This window comes from Gavialis gangeticus, unplaced genomic scaffold (genome assembly GCF_001723915.1).
Source record: "Gavialis gangeticus isolate Ggan-Ray unplaced genomic scaffold, GavGan_comp1, whole genome shotgun sequence".
Taxonomy (NCBI): domain Eukaryota; kingdom Metazoa; phylum Chordata; order Crocodylia; family Gavialidae; genus Gavialis; species Gavialis gangeticus.
In genome coordinates, this window is record NW_017729004.1 from 54,593,969 (window position 1) to 54,613,258 (window position 19,290).

Consider the following 19,290-nt stretch of genomic DNA (forward strand, 5'->3'; position numbering starts at 1 on the left):
GTTTTTTTTTCCCCCCCCCCCCCCCCCCCCCCCAGCTTGTCAGCTTTGGCAGGTTCTCTGCCAGTCATAGTTGAGATGTATAGCAGTGTTTCTCAACCCATAGTACACATACCCCTGGCAATATGCGAGACACGGGCAGGGGGTATGCAGGTGCTGTATTTTGAGTTTGGTCTGCCCCCCTGCCCAACAGGTTGTTAGGTGTCTTTGCCTGTTGGGACCAGAAGGAAGTTCTGGCTGCTGCCTCTCCCGCTGCATCCGGTGCACCGGAGCTTTCACTCCGCGGCATCAGTGTGCCAGGGGACAGGGAAGTGGGCCCTGCGCAAGCTGTTTTGCCCCAGGCTGTGGTCCGTGAGGAAGAAGCGAGACTCGGCTCGCAGCAGCAAAACCAAAAGCGCCATGGTGGGACTTCCGGTTTCGCTGTTGCCGCATCTATCGGCAGGTGGTACATGAGGTACCAAAGGCTGAGGACCACTGATGTATAGTATTTATAGTTAAGATATTGTTTTCAAAATCATACAGTTGCATGTAGCATAAAAGCAGGCTTATCCCTGACAATCAGGTCTCTTATAAGCAGGGATCCTGGTTTTCTCTGTTTTAAATATCGCAAATTCTCTGATAAAAAATTTTGCAGTGTCTCTGATTAAAAACTCCAAAATCTGCATTTTTTTTCTGTGATTTCATAAAAAAATAGGGTTGTAAAGGACCTCAGGAGGTCATTTGATCCAACCCTCCATTAGAATGAAACGCCACATATATTTATATAGGTGTCAGTTGAACACAATGTTTTATTGATATATTTACAATTTTAAAGCAATTTGGAAGCCTACCAGTGCCTCAATCACTATAATAAAATACATTTTAAATGCGTATAAATTTTGGTGTTTGATTTTTGCTTTTTTATCATGGAAAATCAGAGCTCTTCCTGCTCCCTTCACACACCAGAGCACGGGTCCAGCTGTAGCTGTCCCCACCCCTCAGCGGTTTGTGGTGCTGAGCAGCCCTGATATGCTGGTGCCCTGCCCATACCCATGTTGTTGTCCCTCATTCCCCACCCACAGCCCTGCTGCTGCCCTGCAGTCCCCACCCACCACCCCCACAGCCCTGCTGGTACCTCTCTATTCCCTACCCACAGCCCCCTGTCCCCGCCGCAAGCGCTGCTACAGAGGGCTCCCAGCTGCCAGGGCTACGGAGCCAGGGACCTGAATCCACAGCTTCCTCCCCACCCAGTAGCACCCAAGCCCTGGCTGCTGTGGTAGAGTTGAGCACAGAGCCCAGCTCTTCATCCCCCATGGGCAGCATGGCTGGAGCGGAGTCTGTGGTAGGGAGCTGATGTTGCCTTAGGCTCCTTGCCCTACTGCCTTTTCCCCTTCCCCCAGTGCCTCCAATGCCAAGTGGGCAGAACCTAGCATGGCAGAACAGAGTGGGTGATTCGGTACTGCTGCCAGGAGCCCCAGCCACCATGATGAGGCACACCCTGTCTACCCAGCAGCATTTGGGGGACCCAAGTCCACAGTGCCATCTCCGCTGCTGCTAGGTGGGCAGGGGGTACCTCACCATGGTGGCACAGGGCTCCCAGCAGCAGCACCAAGCCTCTTTACCCTGCGCTGCTCTGCCCTGCCATACTGGGTCCTGCCCACTGAGCCATGGAGGCTGTGGGGAAGGGCAGCAGGGTGGGGAACTTGAAGCCTGCCCCCACCCTGCGCACAAATCTGAGGGGCACATGCCCCCCATGCCCTGCCCTGGGAGTGTGCGCAGTGGTAGGGAGCCAGCCCCCTGTCCCGCACCAGGAGAGGGGCTTGGCAGCGCCCTCCGGTTCTGGGAGGATCTGAAGTTTACGAGATGAGGAAAGCTCGGAGGCGTAGGTGGTTTCAAACAGGAAAAGTTTATTTACTCATGCTCCTGGGATTACAGTTGGTGGCGGAGGCCGATATGCCATGCTTCAGTTGCGTTATGAGATACAAGTCAAGACGAGACGGTCTGGATTAAACGGAGTATACGCCTAGGGGAGCGGCGGCGGGAGAATGTTGGGTGATCAGCCCAGGGTAACTACGAGTCCGGCTCAAGTTACAGTCGCATGGTGGTCTCTCCGAACAAAGGACGGGGAGAGCTTTTATAACTTCTTATCTTGTTTTACTTTGTGTTAGCCAATCATGACTGCAAATGGATTCTCCTTTGTCTGCTCAGGTTTCAACACAGGCTTTCCCCTCCTGTCAGCACAGCCGTCAGGACGGGGGGGGGGTTCTTTTCGTTTGTGTGGTTCCGGGTCTGACTGGCCACAAGAGGGCACATGCGGCACACTAATCTGATCTTTACATGCCCCCTTGCCGCATGCGCACTTAAATTTGGGTGTCTTTGTCATTCAACTCGTCATCAAGCTGATTAAGCGATAAGCGGGTATATACAAAAGCAGATAAATGCATTAATTTACATCTTAGCCATTGTAACAAACAACAACTAAGACATAATGCTACGCATAATACACTAAACACTAAAATTCCAGTAATGAACGCCCTTTTTAACCAACTAAAGCCAAGCCAATTTAACCATTCAAAACCCCACTCAGACCACTCATCGTGTGCTAACTTGGAGTGGTTGATGAGGGTTTTTGCATCTTTTATGCCTTGGATTACATCAGTTAGGTTGAACGAAGTCAGGTTGAACTTTAGGCAACAGTGGCTCACGTTTGCAAAGACTAAGCACAGCCCACCTTCCGTGGCTAAAAGGTAGTCTAGACGGAGTCGGTTGTAATACACTGCTTGTTGGGTATTTTTGATGGCAGCTTCAACTCGCTCAAAGCCTAACTGGGTCGAATTGGCGAGAGTTTCAACCGCTTCATTTAGCAACACAATACGGCTCGTGATGTGATTTGACCCAAAGTATGGAAAATACACCGCCCATTTTTCCCAGGTGGTCATTAGTTTCAATGCGCGGTCGAGGTTGGGATCTGCCGACAGGGATGACCGTTTTTGGCAGGAGGCATGGGGGTTACTACGGGTTTTGTTAAAGAAAATCACGTCCGGGCTGTTCAACAGAGAGACTACCAATGTAAATGTTACATTCGGCTCGAAAATAAAGGACCGCGTGACGCGAGAGGTGTTCAGGTTAAGCCACAACCATCCCGGTGGGGTTAGGCTCATGGTAGAACACAGGGGAGGAAGTCTTCGGCTGCGTTTAGTAAAGTTTCCACCTTTACCCTCTCGGGTTATATTACATAATGGGGTTTGCAGTGGCAAGCATCCCTTTCCGTCGTTGGTGTTTGAGCTATTCAGACACACTTGGGACCCGGAAGCTGTGTTACCAGTCGTAGTTTGATTCGCGCACCATGGTTTGAGGGCGGTTAATATAGCTAAGACAGTGCGAACACCATGGGAAAACTGGCGTGGAGGTGTCTTATTGATAAGTAGGCTATGAGGATCCAGATCGGGTAAAGTATACACAGCTTGAGCCAGGGTGCCAAGCGCCAAGCTGTCATGGAGGGTAGAAGTGTTTAACTGCACGGCTTTTAACAGCTGGATTATGGGGGAGGTGCAGTTTAGTGCACCGTCTGGACACTTAGGCCCAATGCATACATACGGCCAGTTAGGTGTGGCATTTGTTGGAGTGAGCGAAATCTTGACTAACACGCTGTCTAAGCTTGAGGAGCGAAAAACTGGACAGCTAGTTTGATTAAAAAGACTAACACAAAGGAGGGGACTGTCCTCACAACGGGGATGACTGACAGTTAACAAGAGTTTTAAGTCGGCAGCACCCGTCAATCGGAGAAAACACAGCTTATAGTTCATTGCATTGGCAAGGGTGTCATCTGCGCTATCCGCTTCCAGGCACTCCGCTGCTAAGATTCCGAGTGTGCTTAAGAAGGTGTTAGAGTTATTGTGGAGCGAATGGAGTAGGGTCCCGCAGGAGGACAACAGCAACAGGATTGCAGCCGTTGGCATGTCGACCTAACGGCCGGCCATCTGTTGGTCTGTCCATCCGCCCCGTAACAACAAAGACAAGTAACTGGACTCTTTTAACTGGTAACTTCTAACTGCTTAGAATGCCTCGAAAGCCATTATGGTGCACCAGATGGGGCCTAGATTGTCCCTGCAGTTCACAGATATAAGTGTTGGGGTAAGTGCCGGCTTCAGTGACACGTCCCAGCAGGGGGATTGGACAGAGGTTGTTGTGGGTGGGTATTGTCACCCACACGAGCGTGGCGGGCTCGTAGACAGGTTTCCAGGGTGGTGGTCAGACCGGATCACGGGGTTCCCATAATGCCTTGTTGAAGTTTAGGGAGCTTAACACTTGTGGAAGGTGTGCATCCCAGCTTTTATAGCTTCCATTTCCACAAAGGCGTAGCTTTTTTTTTAACAGTCCAATGGAGCGTTCCACGATGCCGTTGCTTTGTGAGTGGTACAGCAAATGAAGATGCCAGCTAATGTTGTTTTCCGCTGCAAATTTGGCAAGTTGGCAACTATTAAATGGCAGTCTGCTGTTGGACTGTATCTGTTGCGGGTACTTCCACCGTTGTCCTACTCGACGGAGTGCGTGGATGACATCTTGGGCGCAGGACTTAGAGAGTGGTATTACAGCTAGTTGGCGTGTCCCTAAGTCGACTACGACGAGACCCTTAGGTTTTCGGTGAGCTTCTGGGAGCGGACTGAGGAGGTCTATTTGCCACACTTGACAGGGAGTGAAGTGGGACATATCGTAGGTGTGCTTTTCGTACTTGACGCTATGCTGTGGTTTGTCACGGCTACGAGCGAGGCAGCGGCGTGTTGCTTCATACCAAGCTTTGGGTCGGGCTTCTCTGGTTTCTCATCCTGCTTGTTTCCAGTGGGCGTGTGCCTTGCGCTTCCCAGGGTGGTTCCAGAACTCGTGCAACCACTGGACTAGGTGGTCACCATTTGGTGGTAGGTCCTCGGAAGCTGTGTCAACGCACAGGGGGTCCTGTAGTTGACGTTTGATGAATGCATATACTGGGTCCGTGTCGGGTTGGTGGGAGTTGGTGTGTTTTATTAGCGGAAGCTGGACGAATTGGTCAAACATCTGAAACATGCACTCCCATACGTACTTGTTCTTGGTGGGTTCGGCGTTTCCGGTGACTATGCGGTAAATGTATTGGCTGTCAGTTGTGAGCACTGGGACCGGTTTGACGCCATCATGGTACTTGAGGCAGTGTCTTACCAGTTCTCGAAATCCCTTCAATTCTAGCGTCTGGGCATTGTCATTGTCTGTCCCAGCCCATATTGGGGTGCGACTGCATGGTTTGCAATGGAACCCGTAGGCTCCCCCATCTTTGGTGGAGCCGTCTGATGCCATCCTGCCATCTTCTGTCATTCCATACAGACGAGGTCGGCTGGTCGTGGTGGGATTAGGACTGGTGTCTTGATGGTCCCAGTTGTACCAGTCGTAGTGATGCTGAAGGACTAGGCGGGTCCAGGTTTTGCTATCACCTTGGAACGTAGGCTCAGGGCGTTCTGGGTCTAACAACGGTAACAGCGAAGTGCCTGGGGAACAGACTTTCCCTGTTCCTGTGGAATACGTGGAAGCAAGTTGAAGGGCTAACAAGTGTTTACCATTGATCCCATATCGGTGTTGGGTCGCTTGCAAAGTTTTATGTGCACAGTGAACAAGTTGGCCTTGCTCGTTGCGGATCGATACGAAGATGTGCATGTCCATACAACCGGCGTGGACTTCGAGCCGGGACGACGGATTCCACGCCACTAGGGACATGGTCGCTAGAGCAACCGAAAGACGCTGCAGGTCACGTGCATCTTTTGGAGTCCATGGTGATGATTTGCGTGCCTTGTTGCAAATTTGGGACTGAATGCGCTCCAAGATAGGCAGATGTTCGGGGTTAACGAAGTGGTGTCAGCAACCGAGTTCCCCGAGCAGCTGTTGAAAGTCTTGTTTGCTCTCTGGTGGGTTTTTCAGCCAGCGCGTGAGTGGTGGACCGTCGCTGGACAGCACGCAGAATTGGTTTTCATCGAGCTCGAATCCCAAAAAGGCTATTCGAGTCTGTGGAGTGAGCTGGGATTTCTTGTCATTTACTGTCCACCCGTACTTGGTGAGGTGACATACGAGCTCTTGAGCTGCGGTATCGACCTGTTGTTCGTCAGAGCCTATGATTGCCAGGTCGTCAATGTAGCTCCAGACTTAGACATCGGGATGGAGGTTTCGAAAGTTCGTGAGGGTATCAGCGATGGCACTACATGCAAGAGCGGGTGCGTTACAGTAGCCTTGTGGGCAGACATTCCATTTGAACATCTGCCCGTAGACAGCCATGTTGAGGATGCCGAGGTGATCGTCGATGCTGATCAAATAGAACATGTCCTTTAAGTCGATGGTGGCGCCCCACCATTTCACAGCTTGGTGTTGTCGCATCTGTGACAGTGTTTTGGGGAAAGACAAAGCATACGGTGTGGCAAGCGGAGAACAGTGCTTATTGGCCTCGCGATAGTCGATGACCAGGCGTACAACTCCTGGTTGGTGGGCTTTAGTGAGGCCCCATCCAGGTGGCAAGAAAGTTGAGGCAGTGACAGAAGTGATTTTTTCCTCGTCTTGCAAGCGTTGGAGTAAAGCCTTCAGGGGGTCACGGAGCAGTTCCTTTGTTGGGATGGGTCGGTACCTCCAGGACTTTGTAGATAATAGTGTCGGGACGTGCAGTAGGGTTGCGGTGGTGACAGGCAGTGCGGCGGTGACTTGGTGCTTAAGCTGCAGTTGACGCAGGCCGGGCATGCCTAAGAGATTTATGTCCCCTAAAACGGCCGTGAGGGGTTTTTCCTCTCCTTTTACCCAAAAACGCACAACTTGGGTCTGTTTCATTTCGTTCAGGCCTCAAACGAACATGGTAGCCTTGGCGGGTACATGCGGGACGTCAGGGCAAATGACATTGACCTGAGCGCCGGTATCCAGAAGGAACCGTACATCGCGGGGTTGTTGCAAGCGCTGGGGGTGATAGACGGTAACATGGCTATAGGGTCAGGAGTCATCGGTCGCTGCGATGCCGATGGCTACGGTTGGTTTTTTTGATGACCGTCGTTGGGCCAGTTAAAGCCAAGTTTTGCTGCTAGCTGCTGTTGTTCTGCATCACCAAGTTTTATGATAGCAGCTTTGGTTAGGCTAGAATGGTGCAACAGGAATCCAAACATAGCCCGTTCGTGAGGGCTACGCTCTGTTCTTGGAGGTGGGTACGCAGTAGCGGGGAGTTCGGGTCGATGCGAGGGCTGCTGGGGGCAGCTCACGGCGTGGACGGCTGGGCTACTAGAGGGTTGCTGTAGGCCAGAAACTTTAGGTTGGTAAGTGGTAAGCTGCGAGACAGGATTTCCAGCGGTTCCAGCTAACATCAGCTGCAGTGAAACTTTATGCGGACCACCGTGAACTTCGATTGCCACTTTGACTGCCTTGGCACAGACAGGAACTGCCGCTGGGTTGGCGTGATAGCGCTGCGGCCACACCCTAGCGCTTTGGATTTGGGTCATTCCTGGGCCTGGGTGGTTTATGGGATCCCAACTGCAGTACGACATTTCTGCGATCGTGTCTAGCAGGGCGTAGGGGTCAAAGTGGCCGTTGCCCGGGCAGTCATGCCACTTGTATGCTACGTGGGGGAGATGTGCAGCAGGGAGAGCCGGGAGCGGGTTGGGCCAGTCGGTGTTCTGCTGAGCCTGCCCAATGTTGCTTACACTACCTCGGCTCCACTGGGGGGTGTGCGATAGGGCGGTGCACTCGAGCAAGTCTATTCACTTTTACCCAAAAGCGAGGACCAACCTCCCCAACCACGCAATGACGGGCTCCTGCGGTTGAATCCCAGTTTCATCTACCAAGTTTCTTATCACTGTGCGTGCGCGCCAGACTGTCGTTGTGTGCTGGTTTCCCTGTGGGTCGACCGTTGTTTTGGCGGTGACTACGGGGAGTGCCTCTGGCAGATCGCTGCCTACCGCCGGTTTCTCGGGCAGGAGCGGTGGATAAATCTTCGGAGGTTCGCTACGCTCGCTGTCATAGGGAGGGAGCGCGGTCGGCAGCGGATTGGCCTCCTCGGGGGTTGGCACGTCGCTTGGCTCTGCAAGCAGCGGAGTGGCGCCCTCCCCCTCTTGTACCTTGTCATGCCCCTGGCAAGCTAGTGTCTCCACTTGAGTTCCCAAGTCCCCGTTTTCATGGAGAAGACCCACGTACTCATGGAACAGGACATTTAACATCTTGCCTTTATCCCATTTTGGACCACCCCACTTAAAGGCGGTGCGTCTATCAGATTCAAGGGCTTCGTGGCACTGTGTTAACAGTTCATGTCCATGGGACCCTTCCTTCAGGTTGGGGCAGTTGAACTTGTCCGGAGGGGTGCTCTCCCCTCCCTCCTTGATGTGACGTATGCATCGGGCAAATTCTTGTGCCGGAGTCGGGTTAGGAATACCCATGGGCTTGACTCTCGCGAGGCTTAGCATAGCGCAGGCCTCGCAGGGGCGAAATATTACGTTGGGATGGCTCATAACGCACCCGAATGTGGAGGGTGCGAGATTCATGCTCCACTCCTTTCCCCTGTCTGTGAGTGAGAGGTAGCCCGACACCTCCCTACTCCTGGGTAGGCTGCCAGCGTGATGGTAAGCTGTATGGGCCCATAGATCGTCGGGGCACTTCAGCGGTCGCCTGCTGGCGGACCACGGGCAGTGGCAGATTAAATCGCCCTGCATCTTTCCATCATCTCCACCAGATCCTGTTCGTGATGCCATGTCCTGTACCGGGAGAGGGGCTTGGCTGAACCCTCCGGTTCTGGGAGGATCTGGAGTTTACGAGATGAGGAAAGCTCGGAGGCATAGGTGGTTTCAAACAGGAAAAGTTTATTTACTCGCGCCCCTGGGATTACAGTTGGTGGCGGAGGCCAATATGCCGTGCTTCAGTTGCGTTACGAGATACGAGTCAAGACGAGACGGTTCGGATTAAACGGGGTATATGCCTAGGGGAGCGGCGGCGGGAGAATGTTGTGTGATCAGCCTGGGGTAACTATGAATCCGGCTCGAGTTACAGTCGAATGGCAGTCTCTCCAAGCAAAGGGTGGGGAGAGCTTTTATAACTTCTTATCTTGTTTTACTTTGTGTTAGCCAATCATGACTGCAAATGGATTCTCCTTTGTGTGCTCAGGTTTCAACACAGGCTTTCCCCTCCTGTCAGTGCAGCCGTCAGGACGGGGTGGGGTGGTCTTTTCGTTTGTGTGGTTCCGGGTCTGATTGGTCACAAGAGGGCGTGTGCGGCACACTAATCTGATCTTTACACCCCCCTCCCCACCGCTGGTCCCCAGCTCCATCCCACTCCCTGCCTGGGCCCTGTGGCCACATATGGCCCCAAACCCCACACACCACCCCGGCCAGGTAGCAGCTCCAGCTTTGCCCAACTCCATTCTTTACTAATGGGGGTCTCAATCCCTGCCCCTGCCCCCAGAATTACCTGTGGGAGCTGCTCTCCAGGCTGCCTGCCTGCCTTGTGCATGTGTGTGTGTGCACACGCACATGGCACCTCTGACCTCTTGCAGACCCACCTTTTCCTGCATTTTTCTCCTTTAACAGGAGAAAATCCAGATTTTTCTCCTTAAAAGGAAAAACTCTGGGTTTTACAGTGTTTTTCCATGGCAAACAGGAAACCTGGATCCCTGCTTATAAGAAAAACACCATATTTACTTGATTGTAAAATTCATTCCTACCCCCATTTAACATGGGGGGGGGTAGCCTGTCATCTTAGAATTGTACAAGGTTGGGGAGGCAGCAGGTGCTGTGGCTCAGGCTCCATCCCCTACCTGAGCTCCCGCCATAGTCGTACCTGCTGCCTGCCCACCCCCATCTCTGCACCTTGCCCCCTCCCCCCATTTCCGTCTCTCCACAGCCTCTGCTTTCCTACTGCCCCACTCCCGCCCCCACTTGTATATGCTCCATGCTGGCAGGCTTCTTGTATGATGCAGCCTGGGGCACTAAGCATGGCCCCTGCCCAACCCAGTAGCAGTAGCACGCAGCCTACACAACTGCTATGGGGGTTGGGCTGGGCTGGCATTGTGGTCAGTGCCCCAAGCTAGAACGGGTATGGAGCAAAGGTAAAGGTGAGGAGGAAACAGGGAGGTGGGGGTGACAGGATGGGTCTGAGGCTGCAGGGAGACAGGCACAATCAGGGGGCAAGCTGCACTACTTCCGTACACTAGGTCCCTCCCCACTGCCTCGCTTCAGTTATGGGGGGATGAATTAAAGAAAACCTTCCAATATTTAAATTCTATATATTGAAAACTATAACAAATACATACATTTTCCTTGTATAGAAACTCATTACTGGGGGGTTGTCTTGAATTCAGGGTCACCTTAGAGTCACATATAAGTACATTATTTACACATTTTTCTGCAGTATCTAGTATAAATCATAGCCCTATTTTCCAACTCTTCACTCAGGAAACTTTTTGCAAGTGTTCATGTTCCCTTATTTTAGAATAAACTGCAGATGCATGATGTGGCTTCTGATCTATGCTAGTTGAAGTATCTGTTTTGCTAACAGAAACAAAGGGCCTATATGGAGTTTCTTTACCATTTAATATTTATTAGCCATTCTATATGAGAATATTAAAAAGCCAAAATTTAACAGAGCAGACAGAAAGATATTGGAAAGGTCAATAAGAGAAAAGGTGGCATATTCAGCATAATACAGTATAAAAATAAATATAAGCAAAGCAGACATTTTATTCTCCCTATTTAATCATGCTACACAAAGAAACATTAAGACCTTTTATAAACTTGTTTTTTAAAGGAGTGGGAAAAACTGGACTAATCTTCAAAGTGCGATTTTAAACCGTTCCAAACACGGTCTTTCAGAGCTCTGACGTGGAATTTGAATCCTTTGAGGCAAGCTACCTTGTGGGCGTATTCATTCAAATTCCACCTGCCAGTGTACGAACAGGTAAAGTAGTTAAGCCACTCCCTCTGCCCTGAATTTTTTTTCGGGGAAGATATTAACAAAAAATCTTGTACTTAGTAGGACAGAGCGTTATCTGAGCAACTGAATTAAAGCAGCTCTTCCTGTTTAACTCAGAGAACAAGAATAAAGACAGATAATGCTATGCAAAACTTTCTGATTGATTTGCCTCACTGAAGATTACAAGTTGCTGCCAGATTCTGATTGCCACCTTGCCTGCTGCAGCATATATGCTCTGAAACTGAAAGTATACGGGCTTGCTTTGGTACTTACCTGCCTCCTGTTTTGTTTTCTGTTGCTGAAAAACTCAAGTTGTTCTTGCAGCTTAGGATTTTTTTTTTTTAATTCTTGGAAAAATTACAGAACTTCAGCTGGTTTCTGTAGATGATATACCTGATGCTTACCTGGAACTTTCTTGAACTTTTTATTACTCAAGTGAATGGGGACCTTTTTTGGGGGGGGACTATCTTAAGTCAGAGATGGTCGGTAGCAATACTGTACCATTTTTTTCAGAATGTTAAAAATAGACTTTATTATCAATTTTGTAATTAAATTAGCCTGTGCAAAATGTCTATCTGATGGTTGAGAGAAGAGCACCCAGCAGCATTTTCTGGAATGGATTCTTACCGCACATACTGGGAATCTAATTTATTTAGTGGTAAGTGGCCAGAAGACCAAGAAGAACATATCTGTGAAGTTGAATCTCATGTGCCTTTACCAAATCCTTTTCCCTTCACTGAACATTTGGATGAGAATAACTCTGTAGTTGTAAATACTTCAATTTTTCACATCATCCACAAAAAAAATGGACACACATTAAGAGTTGTTTCTAAAATCTCCTTGCCTACCCCTCCATATTCAGTAAGTATTCAGCTTTTAAGGAAGCTCAGCCTTTAAGCTACACAATGAAAAGAAAATGTGGTGGGAAAGAATTTGAACATCTGTCTTGTGAATACAGGATCGATTATTTTGCATCATCCACTACTATCCATTTTTCATAAAATGGTTTAATAGGTTTTAATTGTGAAATTTGTTAGAATTAAAAATTGTAACTGAAAAATTGAGAAATTCTTTTAGAAATGGTTATAGAACCATGTTACAGTTGCAGACTTCTGTTCATATATTTTAGTACCAGGCCCATAAGAAATAGAATTAGCATAAGATTTGGGGCTTTATGTGTATAGTGGAATCAAGCCATTCTTGTAACTTTACAGAACTGAACTGTTATATAATTTAAATTAAATAGGACTAATAATGTTTTTAAGGAAAGTAGAGTCGATTGGTTGGTTTGTTTTTTATGTCTCGATTCTAGTTGTTTTGTGAAAGGGACGCTTCCAATTTTAAAATTACATTCTTACTATTATTTTGAATAATACCTCACATTGTACTTGTAACTGAAAGGTATCAGGAAAAACATCTTTTCTTTTTCAGTTTTTGTGTGTGCATTTAACTTATCTGTGTAAATTATTTTTACTGTTTACCCAATATAGCAAGCTTGTTACATTTTCCTTGTTATTTGTATGGGACTTCATACAACACTATAGGACATAAAATATATATTAAAAAATGAAGTGCAATTGTAATAATAGGTGGGAAGGTTTGGAACCAGCTATAGTCCTTTATCTTCTTTTTACGTTTTTGTTTTAAATTAGGGAACAAGTTAATAGTGGACCTTTAAGAGTAAATGTAATCTATAGAAGTCATATTCACTATTTGGCCTTTTAAAGGATAGTTTAATTTCGCTGAATTCGAAAAGTGAAACATTAGAGATTAGATGATATTTTCTAACCTAGATCTAATTCTAAAATGGGCATTGTCGATAAATAGGTATCCTAGTGTATAATGTTCTGTGAAATGATTCTAAACCATTTTGCAACAATTTTAAGAATATTGGTTTGATCCACTTTGTTTATTTGTTTTTGTCTTTTTGCCAGATAGGCTGTTTTAAGGAATTTGATACCCTTAGTTGTACTAACGAGTCTAGCTGGAGTCAGTGAAAAATTAACAGCTTTTTTTTTGTTTTTTGAAGGATTTGGAGAAAGAGTTAATTTCACAGAACATATTAGCAAAACACATAGAAGTGACCATAATACAGGCATCTGCCAAGACCCAGAATATAAAAGCAAGGTTGTAAGTTCATTTCTTTTCTGAAGTTGAGCAAACATCTGTCATGTCATTTTGTAACTTGAATACCACACAACCCTAGAAATAAGAAGCTTCTGTAGCTGGTCCAGCTCCAACAAATTCAGCAGTATGAAATTTTCCTTTTGCACTTGTTTATTTCAGTAAGGGACATAAGTAGAGCAAAGATCTTGACAGTCAAGAAGCAAAGGAGCAGAAGGAACTTCCTGGATCATTGAGCTGGTTCCTGAGTCTAGTTCCCAGTAGACAATTAAATAATTCCATATAATTAAGCTTTGGATTACTTCTGTGTGTAAATGAAAAGATTTGTATCTGTGTTTTTTTTTTAAAAGATCACTTCATGGCCCTTCATTTGAGTGCCACCAGACAAATGGAGTCCTGCATCTCTGCATGTTCTGAGCTTCTATACTGGTGGCTACAGATGTGAGACTTGGGACAGCTTTTTAGATTCATTGCAATTGTGGTGATGGAATTATCATGACCTTCCTTTTCTTTTAAATGATGGAGTTTATGACCTTGTTTTTTGTGGTATAATGGTTTGAAATGATCCTTGCTGGGGTAGTTTGACCCCCGTACTCTTTCCTGCCATGGCGGGGGGTTTGGACTAGATGATCTACTCAGGTCCCTTCCGACCCTAGAAACTATGAAAATGTAGATAAATCGTAAATAAAGGCAGGGAATGGGAAAAAAGTAGTTCATCAACATGACCTGTATTTGTTCTTAGTCACCACAGCGGCTTTTAAACCCTAAGATATTTTTATTGCATGTAATTCAAGTTCAAAGTGAAGCTGACATCTGAGTGGATACTGTGTCTGTTGTACTGTCAATATGCAAGGGCCTAAGTAGAGGTGGAGAGCAAAGTCAGATCTGCAAGTTTTACACGCTGTGCCTGTGGATAAAAACACTCCTTGCTAGGCCAGTTATCAAGCAACTCAAAACAAATGTTGCTTTATTGCTTTGTGAATGGGAAAATTTAACATATTCTAAGTTTGCATATATCTACCCTCTTATTTACTTGTATTCTTATGAAGAAGAAAGTTGAATGTTTCTTATGTAAAAAATTGTTTTAAAATCCTTTCTTCTTTATATGATGTCTAATTTAAGTATTGAGGAAGTGGATAGTGGCAGTATATTTCTAGACATAGTTAATGCAAAACATTTAAATAAGGGCGAGTCTAATGTAAACTGACATTGAACCAGGAAGTTTCTAGTTCCGGTACAAAGACATGGATTTAGTCATATGTTTTATAGTGTATACTGTACTGTCTTTATTTGCTTTGCTGTTTGTTGTATTGATCTTTCTGTTGTAGTATTTGAGTAGCTGCTCACAAAAATCTGACCCAAATGTCTGAAATGAATGTATAACTTTTGATCAGGCCCTAAAACAGCTAATAACCATGCATACAAAACTTAGAATTTAGGTATCTTTTATTATTTTTTGGAAGATCTAATCTTCATAATTTTTCCTGCTGTAGCTTGAACATGCTAAAGTTACACAGACAGAACTCATGCAAGAGTCCTTCAAAAGGCAGCAGGAGGCTACTGAATTTCTCAAATGTCAAGAGGAACTGCAAGAGCGACTCAGTGAAGAGACCAAAGCCAGAGAGCAGTTGGCATTGGAGCTAAGTAAAGCTGAGTGTGAGTATTTCCCATGGATAGTTGCTCAACTAAAATGGCTAAACAATTGACAAATTAGAGTAGCATCTTGTTTAAAAAATTTAGATTGTTTTCCAGTTTCTAGATAGTTATGGATGGATTATCCTTTTTTCAGCAGTGAAGGAAGGAGGTACTAAAGAAAGAAAGGGAAGCAATGAAAAGTAAATAGTTTGGAAATAGAATGAAAGAAACAACCAACCATAGTATGAGACATAAAGGAAGACAGAGAAAGAAAGGAAGAAAAAGTATGTAAAGTAACTGCATATATTTTCAGGATGACTAGGTAGAAAATATTAACCCCTTAGTTTGGAGGGGGCTTTAGGATTCTGTAATCTTCACCCAATTTCCTCCTCTTCATCCTTCCTGAATTTCTTTTTTCCTTTTTGTTTGCCAAGATGCAGCATACTTTCTCATCTGCATTTTAACTGTTACTGACATAGAAAAGCCTCTTAAACTAGACTGATTCAAACATGGTTCAGTGCTTTAAAATAACCTAGGATAGGTGATTATAATGATTTCTCCTTGTGTTAGAATATTTTAATCAAAGACCTATTTAATGTAATAAGAAACGTAAAAGCAGAGCCACACACAAAAAATATGCAATATATAACTCCCCTAATTAGCCTGTAGTGCAGTATTTGAAACTTAAGCTTATAATTATAATTATTATAAAAATGTCTTTGTAACTCCTTGAAGCTTGGTTTTGTTTGAAATTTGGTACGTTGCTCATGTTATTTTATAAAAGGGCTGCTTGGAACAGTGAGCTCCATGAGTTGTGGGGGGAAGTATCTTTTTTCCCCCCTACTCTGAGCCAGTTTCATGCAATCTCAAAGATAATATCCTGAAGTGATGCATTCTGGAGCTATCAATACCGAATTTGGAACTGACTAGCGGCTCCTATAAGATGCAGGGAAGAAATCTATTAACCTCATTTAGCCTTAATAAAGGTGTATTTTCAAACTGGTATATTGGAAAAATATCACTAACTTAAAAATATTACTTTGAGGCTGATCCTAAAGATTAGAAGGGCAATCTTTAGGATTGCTGGGAGGGCAGTACAGCAACATACAAGGAATCCAGGAAGTTTTTGGAGAATGTGCGGACAACTTTCTGGTGCAAATGTTAGAGGCGCCAACTAGGGGCCATGCTGTTTTTGACCTGCTGCTCACAAACAAGGAAGAATTGGTGGAGTATGTAGTACTGGATAGTAACTTGGGCAGCAGCAGCCAGGAGATGACTGTGTTCAGGATCCTGAGGAAAGAAAGGAAGGAAAGCAGCAGAATAAGGACCCTGGACTTCAGAAAAGCAGACATTGACTGACTGGGGGAACTGATGGGCAGGATCCCCTGGGAGGCCCATCTGAGTGGGAAAGGAGTCCAAGAGAGCTGTTTGTTTGTTTTTTAAAGAAACATTACTGCTGCTGCTTTCATATGGCTAGAGCAAGCAGTGGCAGAGAAGATGAAAATTAATTAAAAGTTGTATGTTAAGGTTTGATAGCCAATCCAGATGTCATCAACAGACTAAGTGGATTGCTTCAATCCCTTCATGATATTCAGGTTCAGGTCAGGAGTTTGCATTGTGGCTCATTAACTGCACCTTACTGCCAACACTGTATCTAGACTCCTGGCAGCCCCAAGTGAACTTTTAGTATCCTCCCTTCACCAGCCATAATGATGATGATAATTTTTAAATTACCATTTTCAGACCCCCTTTCTGTCCGGGCCCTGGGCAGCTGCCCAGTTCACCCATGCCTGTGTCTGGCCCTGCTCACCACATATGCAGTTCAGCAACTCCTTGATGCCTCATTTGTTCAGTAAATAGGCACACCTTCCATGTCCCATACAAATGCGATACAGCGTGGTCCGGTATTTAAGTTGCAGGCAGAAATCCCCAAGCTTGCTGATCGGATCTATGACCAAATTTTTCTTGAACACTGTTGCTGCAGACCAGATTTTGTGCTAGCGGCTCTCCATATCCAGACTGTTCAATGAAAGTGCAAAGAAACCTTACTGAGGGTGCAAAACAAGCAATCCCAACGTGCAGGAAGACTAGCAGATATGGCAGAAGACCAGTTTGGCTTAGCAGGGAACTCTTCAGTGAGCTAAAACACAGAAAGCAAGCTTACAAGAAGTGGAAACTTGGACAAACAACTAGGGAGGAGTATAAGAATATTGCTCAGGCTTGCAGGGATGAAATCAGGAAGGCCAAAGCACAATTGGAATTGCAGCTAGCAAGGGACATGAAGGGTAACAGAAGGGTTTCTACAAGTATGTTAGCAACAAGAGGAAGGTCAGGGAAAGTGTGGGTCCCTTACTGAATGGGGGAGGCAGCCTAGAGACAGATGATGTGAAAAAGGCTGAAGTACTAAATGCATTTTTCACCTCAGTCTTCAGAGGCAAGGTCAACCGCCAGATTGTTGCATCTGGCAGCACAGTTTGGAGAGGAGGTGAGCAGCCAACAGTGGTGAAAGAACAGGTTAGGGCAGTGGTTCTCAACCTGTTTGCCATAATGGACCATGCATGCAGCTCTCAGTGTTATGTGGGCCACACCCCACAGGTGTTGGAGCCCCCATGTATCAGGACTATGAGACCAGAGCCAGGGCCTGCAGCACCTGGGCTCTGGCTGGCACCTGGAGACAGCAGCTGCTGTGGCCAGAGCAGAGCACAGAGCCCGGCTTCTGCTTCTCCCTCCCCCCTCCACCCCAGCAGAGTGGAGCCTGTTGTGGGGAGAGGGAGGTGGACGTGGGCTTCCCACTATGGGGCTTCCTGCCCTGCTGCCCTCCCTGTGGGGCCTCCACTGCCCAGCAAGCAGAACCTGGCACTAGTGAGTGGGGAGGCTCTGTGCGACTGCTTGGGAACCCCATGCTGGCTGCATCCTCATGGCAAGGCATTCCCTGCCTGCCCAGCACCAGCAGCAGTATGGAGTTCTACCCCTTGCTGTTGCCATGTGGGCAGGGGATGCTGCACCACGGTGGTGTGGCCAGTGTGGGGCTCCCAGAAGTGAACCTCCCCACCCTGCTCTTCTGTGGAGGTCTCTCCCTGGGGAGGGAGCAGGGTGGAGAACCCCAAGCCCGCAACTGCCCCACATACAAATCTGGGGGGCACATGCCCCCCATGCCTCCCACCCTGGGAGTGTGTGCAGTAGTGGGGAGCTGCCCCCCCCCCACTGCCCTTCACTGTCCCCCAGACAAGCCTGTGGCTCTGTCCTGCTCCCCAGCTGAGCCCCACAGCCGCACGTTCCTGCCCTGGCCCCGGGCCCCACACACCGTCCTGGTTGGGCAGCACCTCCAACCCTGTCCTGTCCCTGCTCTGTCATACTGTACTTCTTCCCTCACTAAGGGGGCCTCAGTCTGTCCCCCGTCTTCTCCCTACATAGACTTACTTTGTGGGAACTGTTCTCCATACATGTGGCACCTATTGTGTCTGATCGCCCTCCTCCCACTCCCTTGCAGCCCCTTGCAGGATGAACTCTGCCAGTCTGCAAGGAGAAACCCACTGTTTCCCACTTTTTTCTCTTTTAAAGGAGAAAATCCATGTTTTTCTCCTTAAAAGGGGCAAATCTGCATTTGTCCATGGGGAATAGGGAAACCCAGATCCTCAATTTGAACAAACCGCAGGTGGCAATCTTTACATTTTTTTTTTTTTTTAAACAAGATGTCATATGTGCTGCAGCAGTGTGCTGATTGGGCCACATGAGGCCTCAGGTTGAGAACCACTGGGTTAGGGACTATTTAGAAAAGCAGAAAAGTTGGACATGTACAAGTCTGTATGGGGCTGGACATGGATGCACCCAAGGGTGCTGAAGGTGTTGGCCGATGTGATCGCAGAGCTGCTGGCTATTATCTTGGTGGTGGTTGGGAGAGGTCCCAGATGACTGGAAAAGGGAAAATATAGTGCCCATCTTTAAGAAAGGAAAGAAGGAAGATCTAGGGAACTACATACCAGTCAGCCTCACTGCAGTCCCTGGAAAAATAATGGAGCAGGTCCTCAAGGAATCCATTTTTAAGCAATTGGAGGAAGTGATTAGGGACAGTCAGCATAGATTCACCAGGGGCAAGTTATGCCTGACCAACCTGATTGCCTTCTACGATGGGATGACTAGCTCTGCAGATGTGGGAAGAGCAGTGCACATGCTATTAGCAAGACTTTTGATATGATCTCCCACAACATCCTGCAAGCAAGCTAAGAAAGTATGGGTTGGATAAATGTTCTGTAAGGTGAATAGAAAACTGGCTGGATCATCAGACTCAGAGGGTAGTAATCAACAACTGTGTGTCTAGATGGCAGCTGGTATCAAGTGGAGTGCCCCAAGGGTCAGTTCTGGGGCAGGTTTTGTTCAATATCTTCTACCTGGAAGATGGGATGCAGTGCACCCTCAGCAAGTTTGCAGATGACACCAAGCTGGGGAGAGTAGTAGATATACTGGAGGGTAGGGCTAAGATTCAGAGAGACCTTAACAAATTGACAGAGCCACGGGGGGTAGGAGAAGGATAGTGGGCAGCTCCCTGCCACTGCGCATACCCCTGGGGCGAGGCATGTGCCTCCCTGATTTGTGCATGGTGTGAGGGCAGGCTAC

At 47.2% G+C, this 19,290-nt stretch overlaps 1 protein-coding gene across 5 annotated transcripts in view; it reads left to right on the top strand.

Moving 5' to 3' along the window:
* Positions 1-19,290, top strand: part of AKAP9 (A-kinase anchoring protein 9) — a 203,728-nt gene that overhangs the window by 101,431 nt on the left and 83,007 nt on the right. For all 5 annotated transcript variants that reach the window (XM_019508400.1, XM_019508402.1, XM_019508404.1 and 2 more), the window contains one exon: positions 14,535-14,697. In XM_019508400.1, the coding sequence (XP_019363945.1) occupies positions 14,535-14,697 (163 nt within the window). The remainder of the gene's footprint in view (positions 1-14,534; positions 14,698-19,290) is intronic.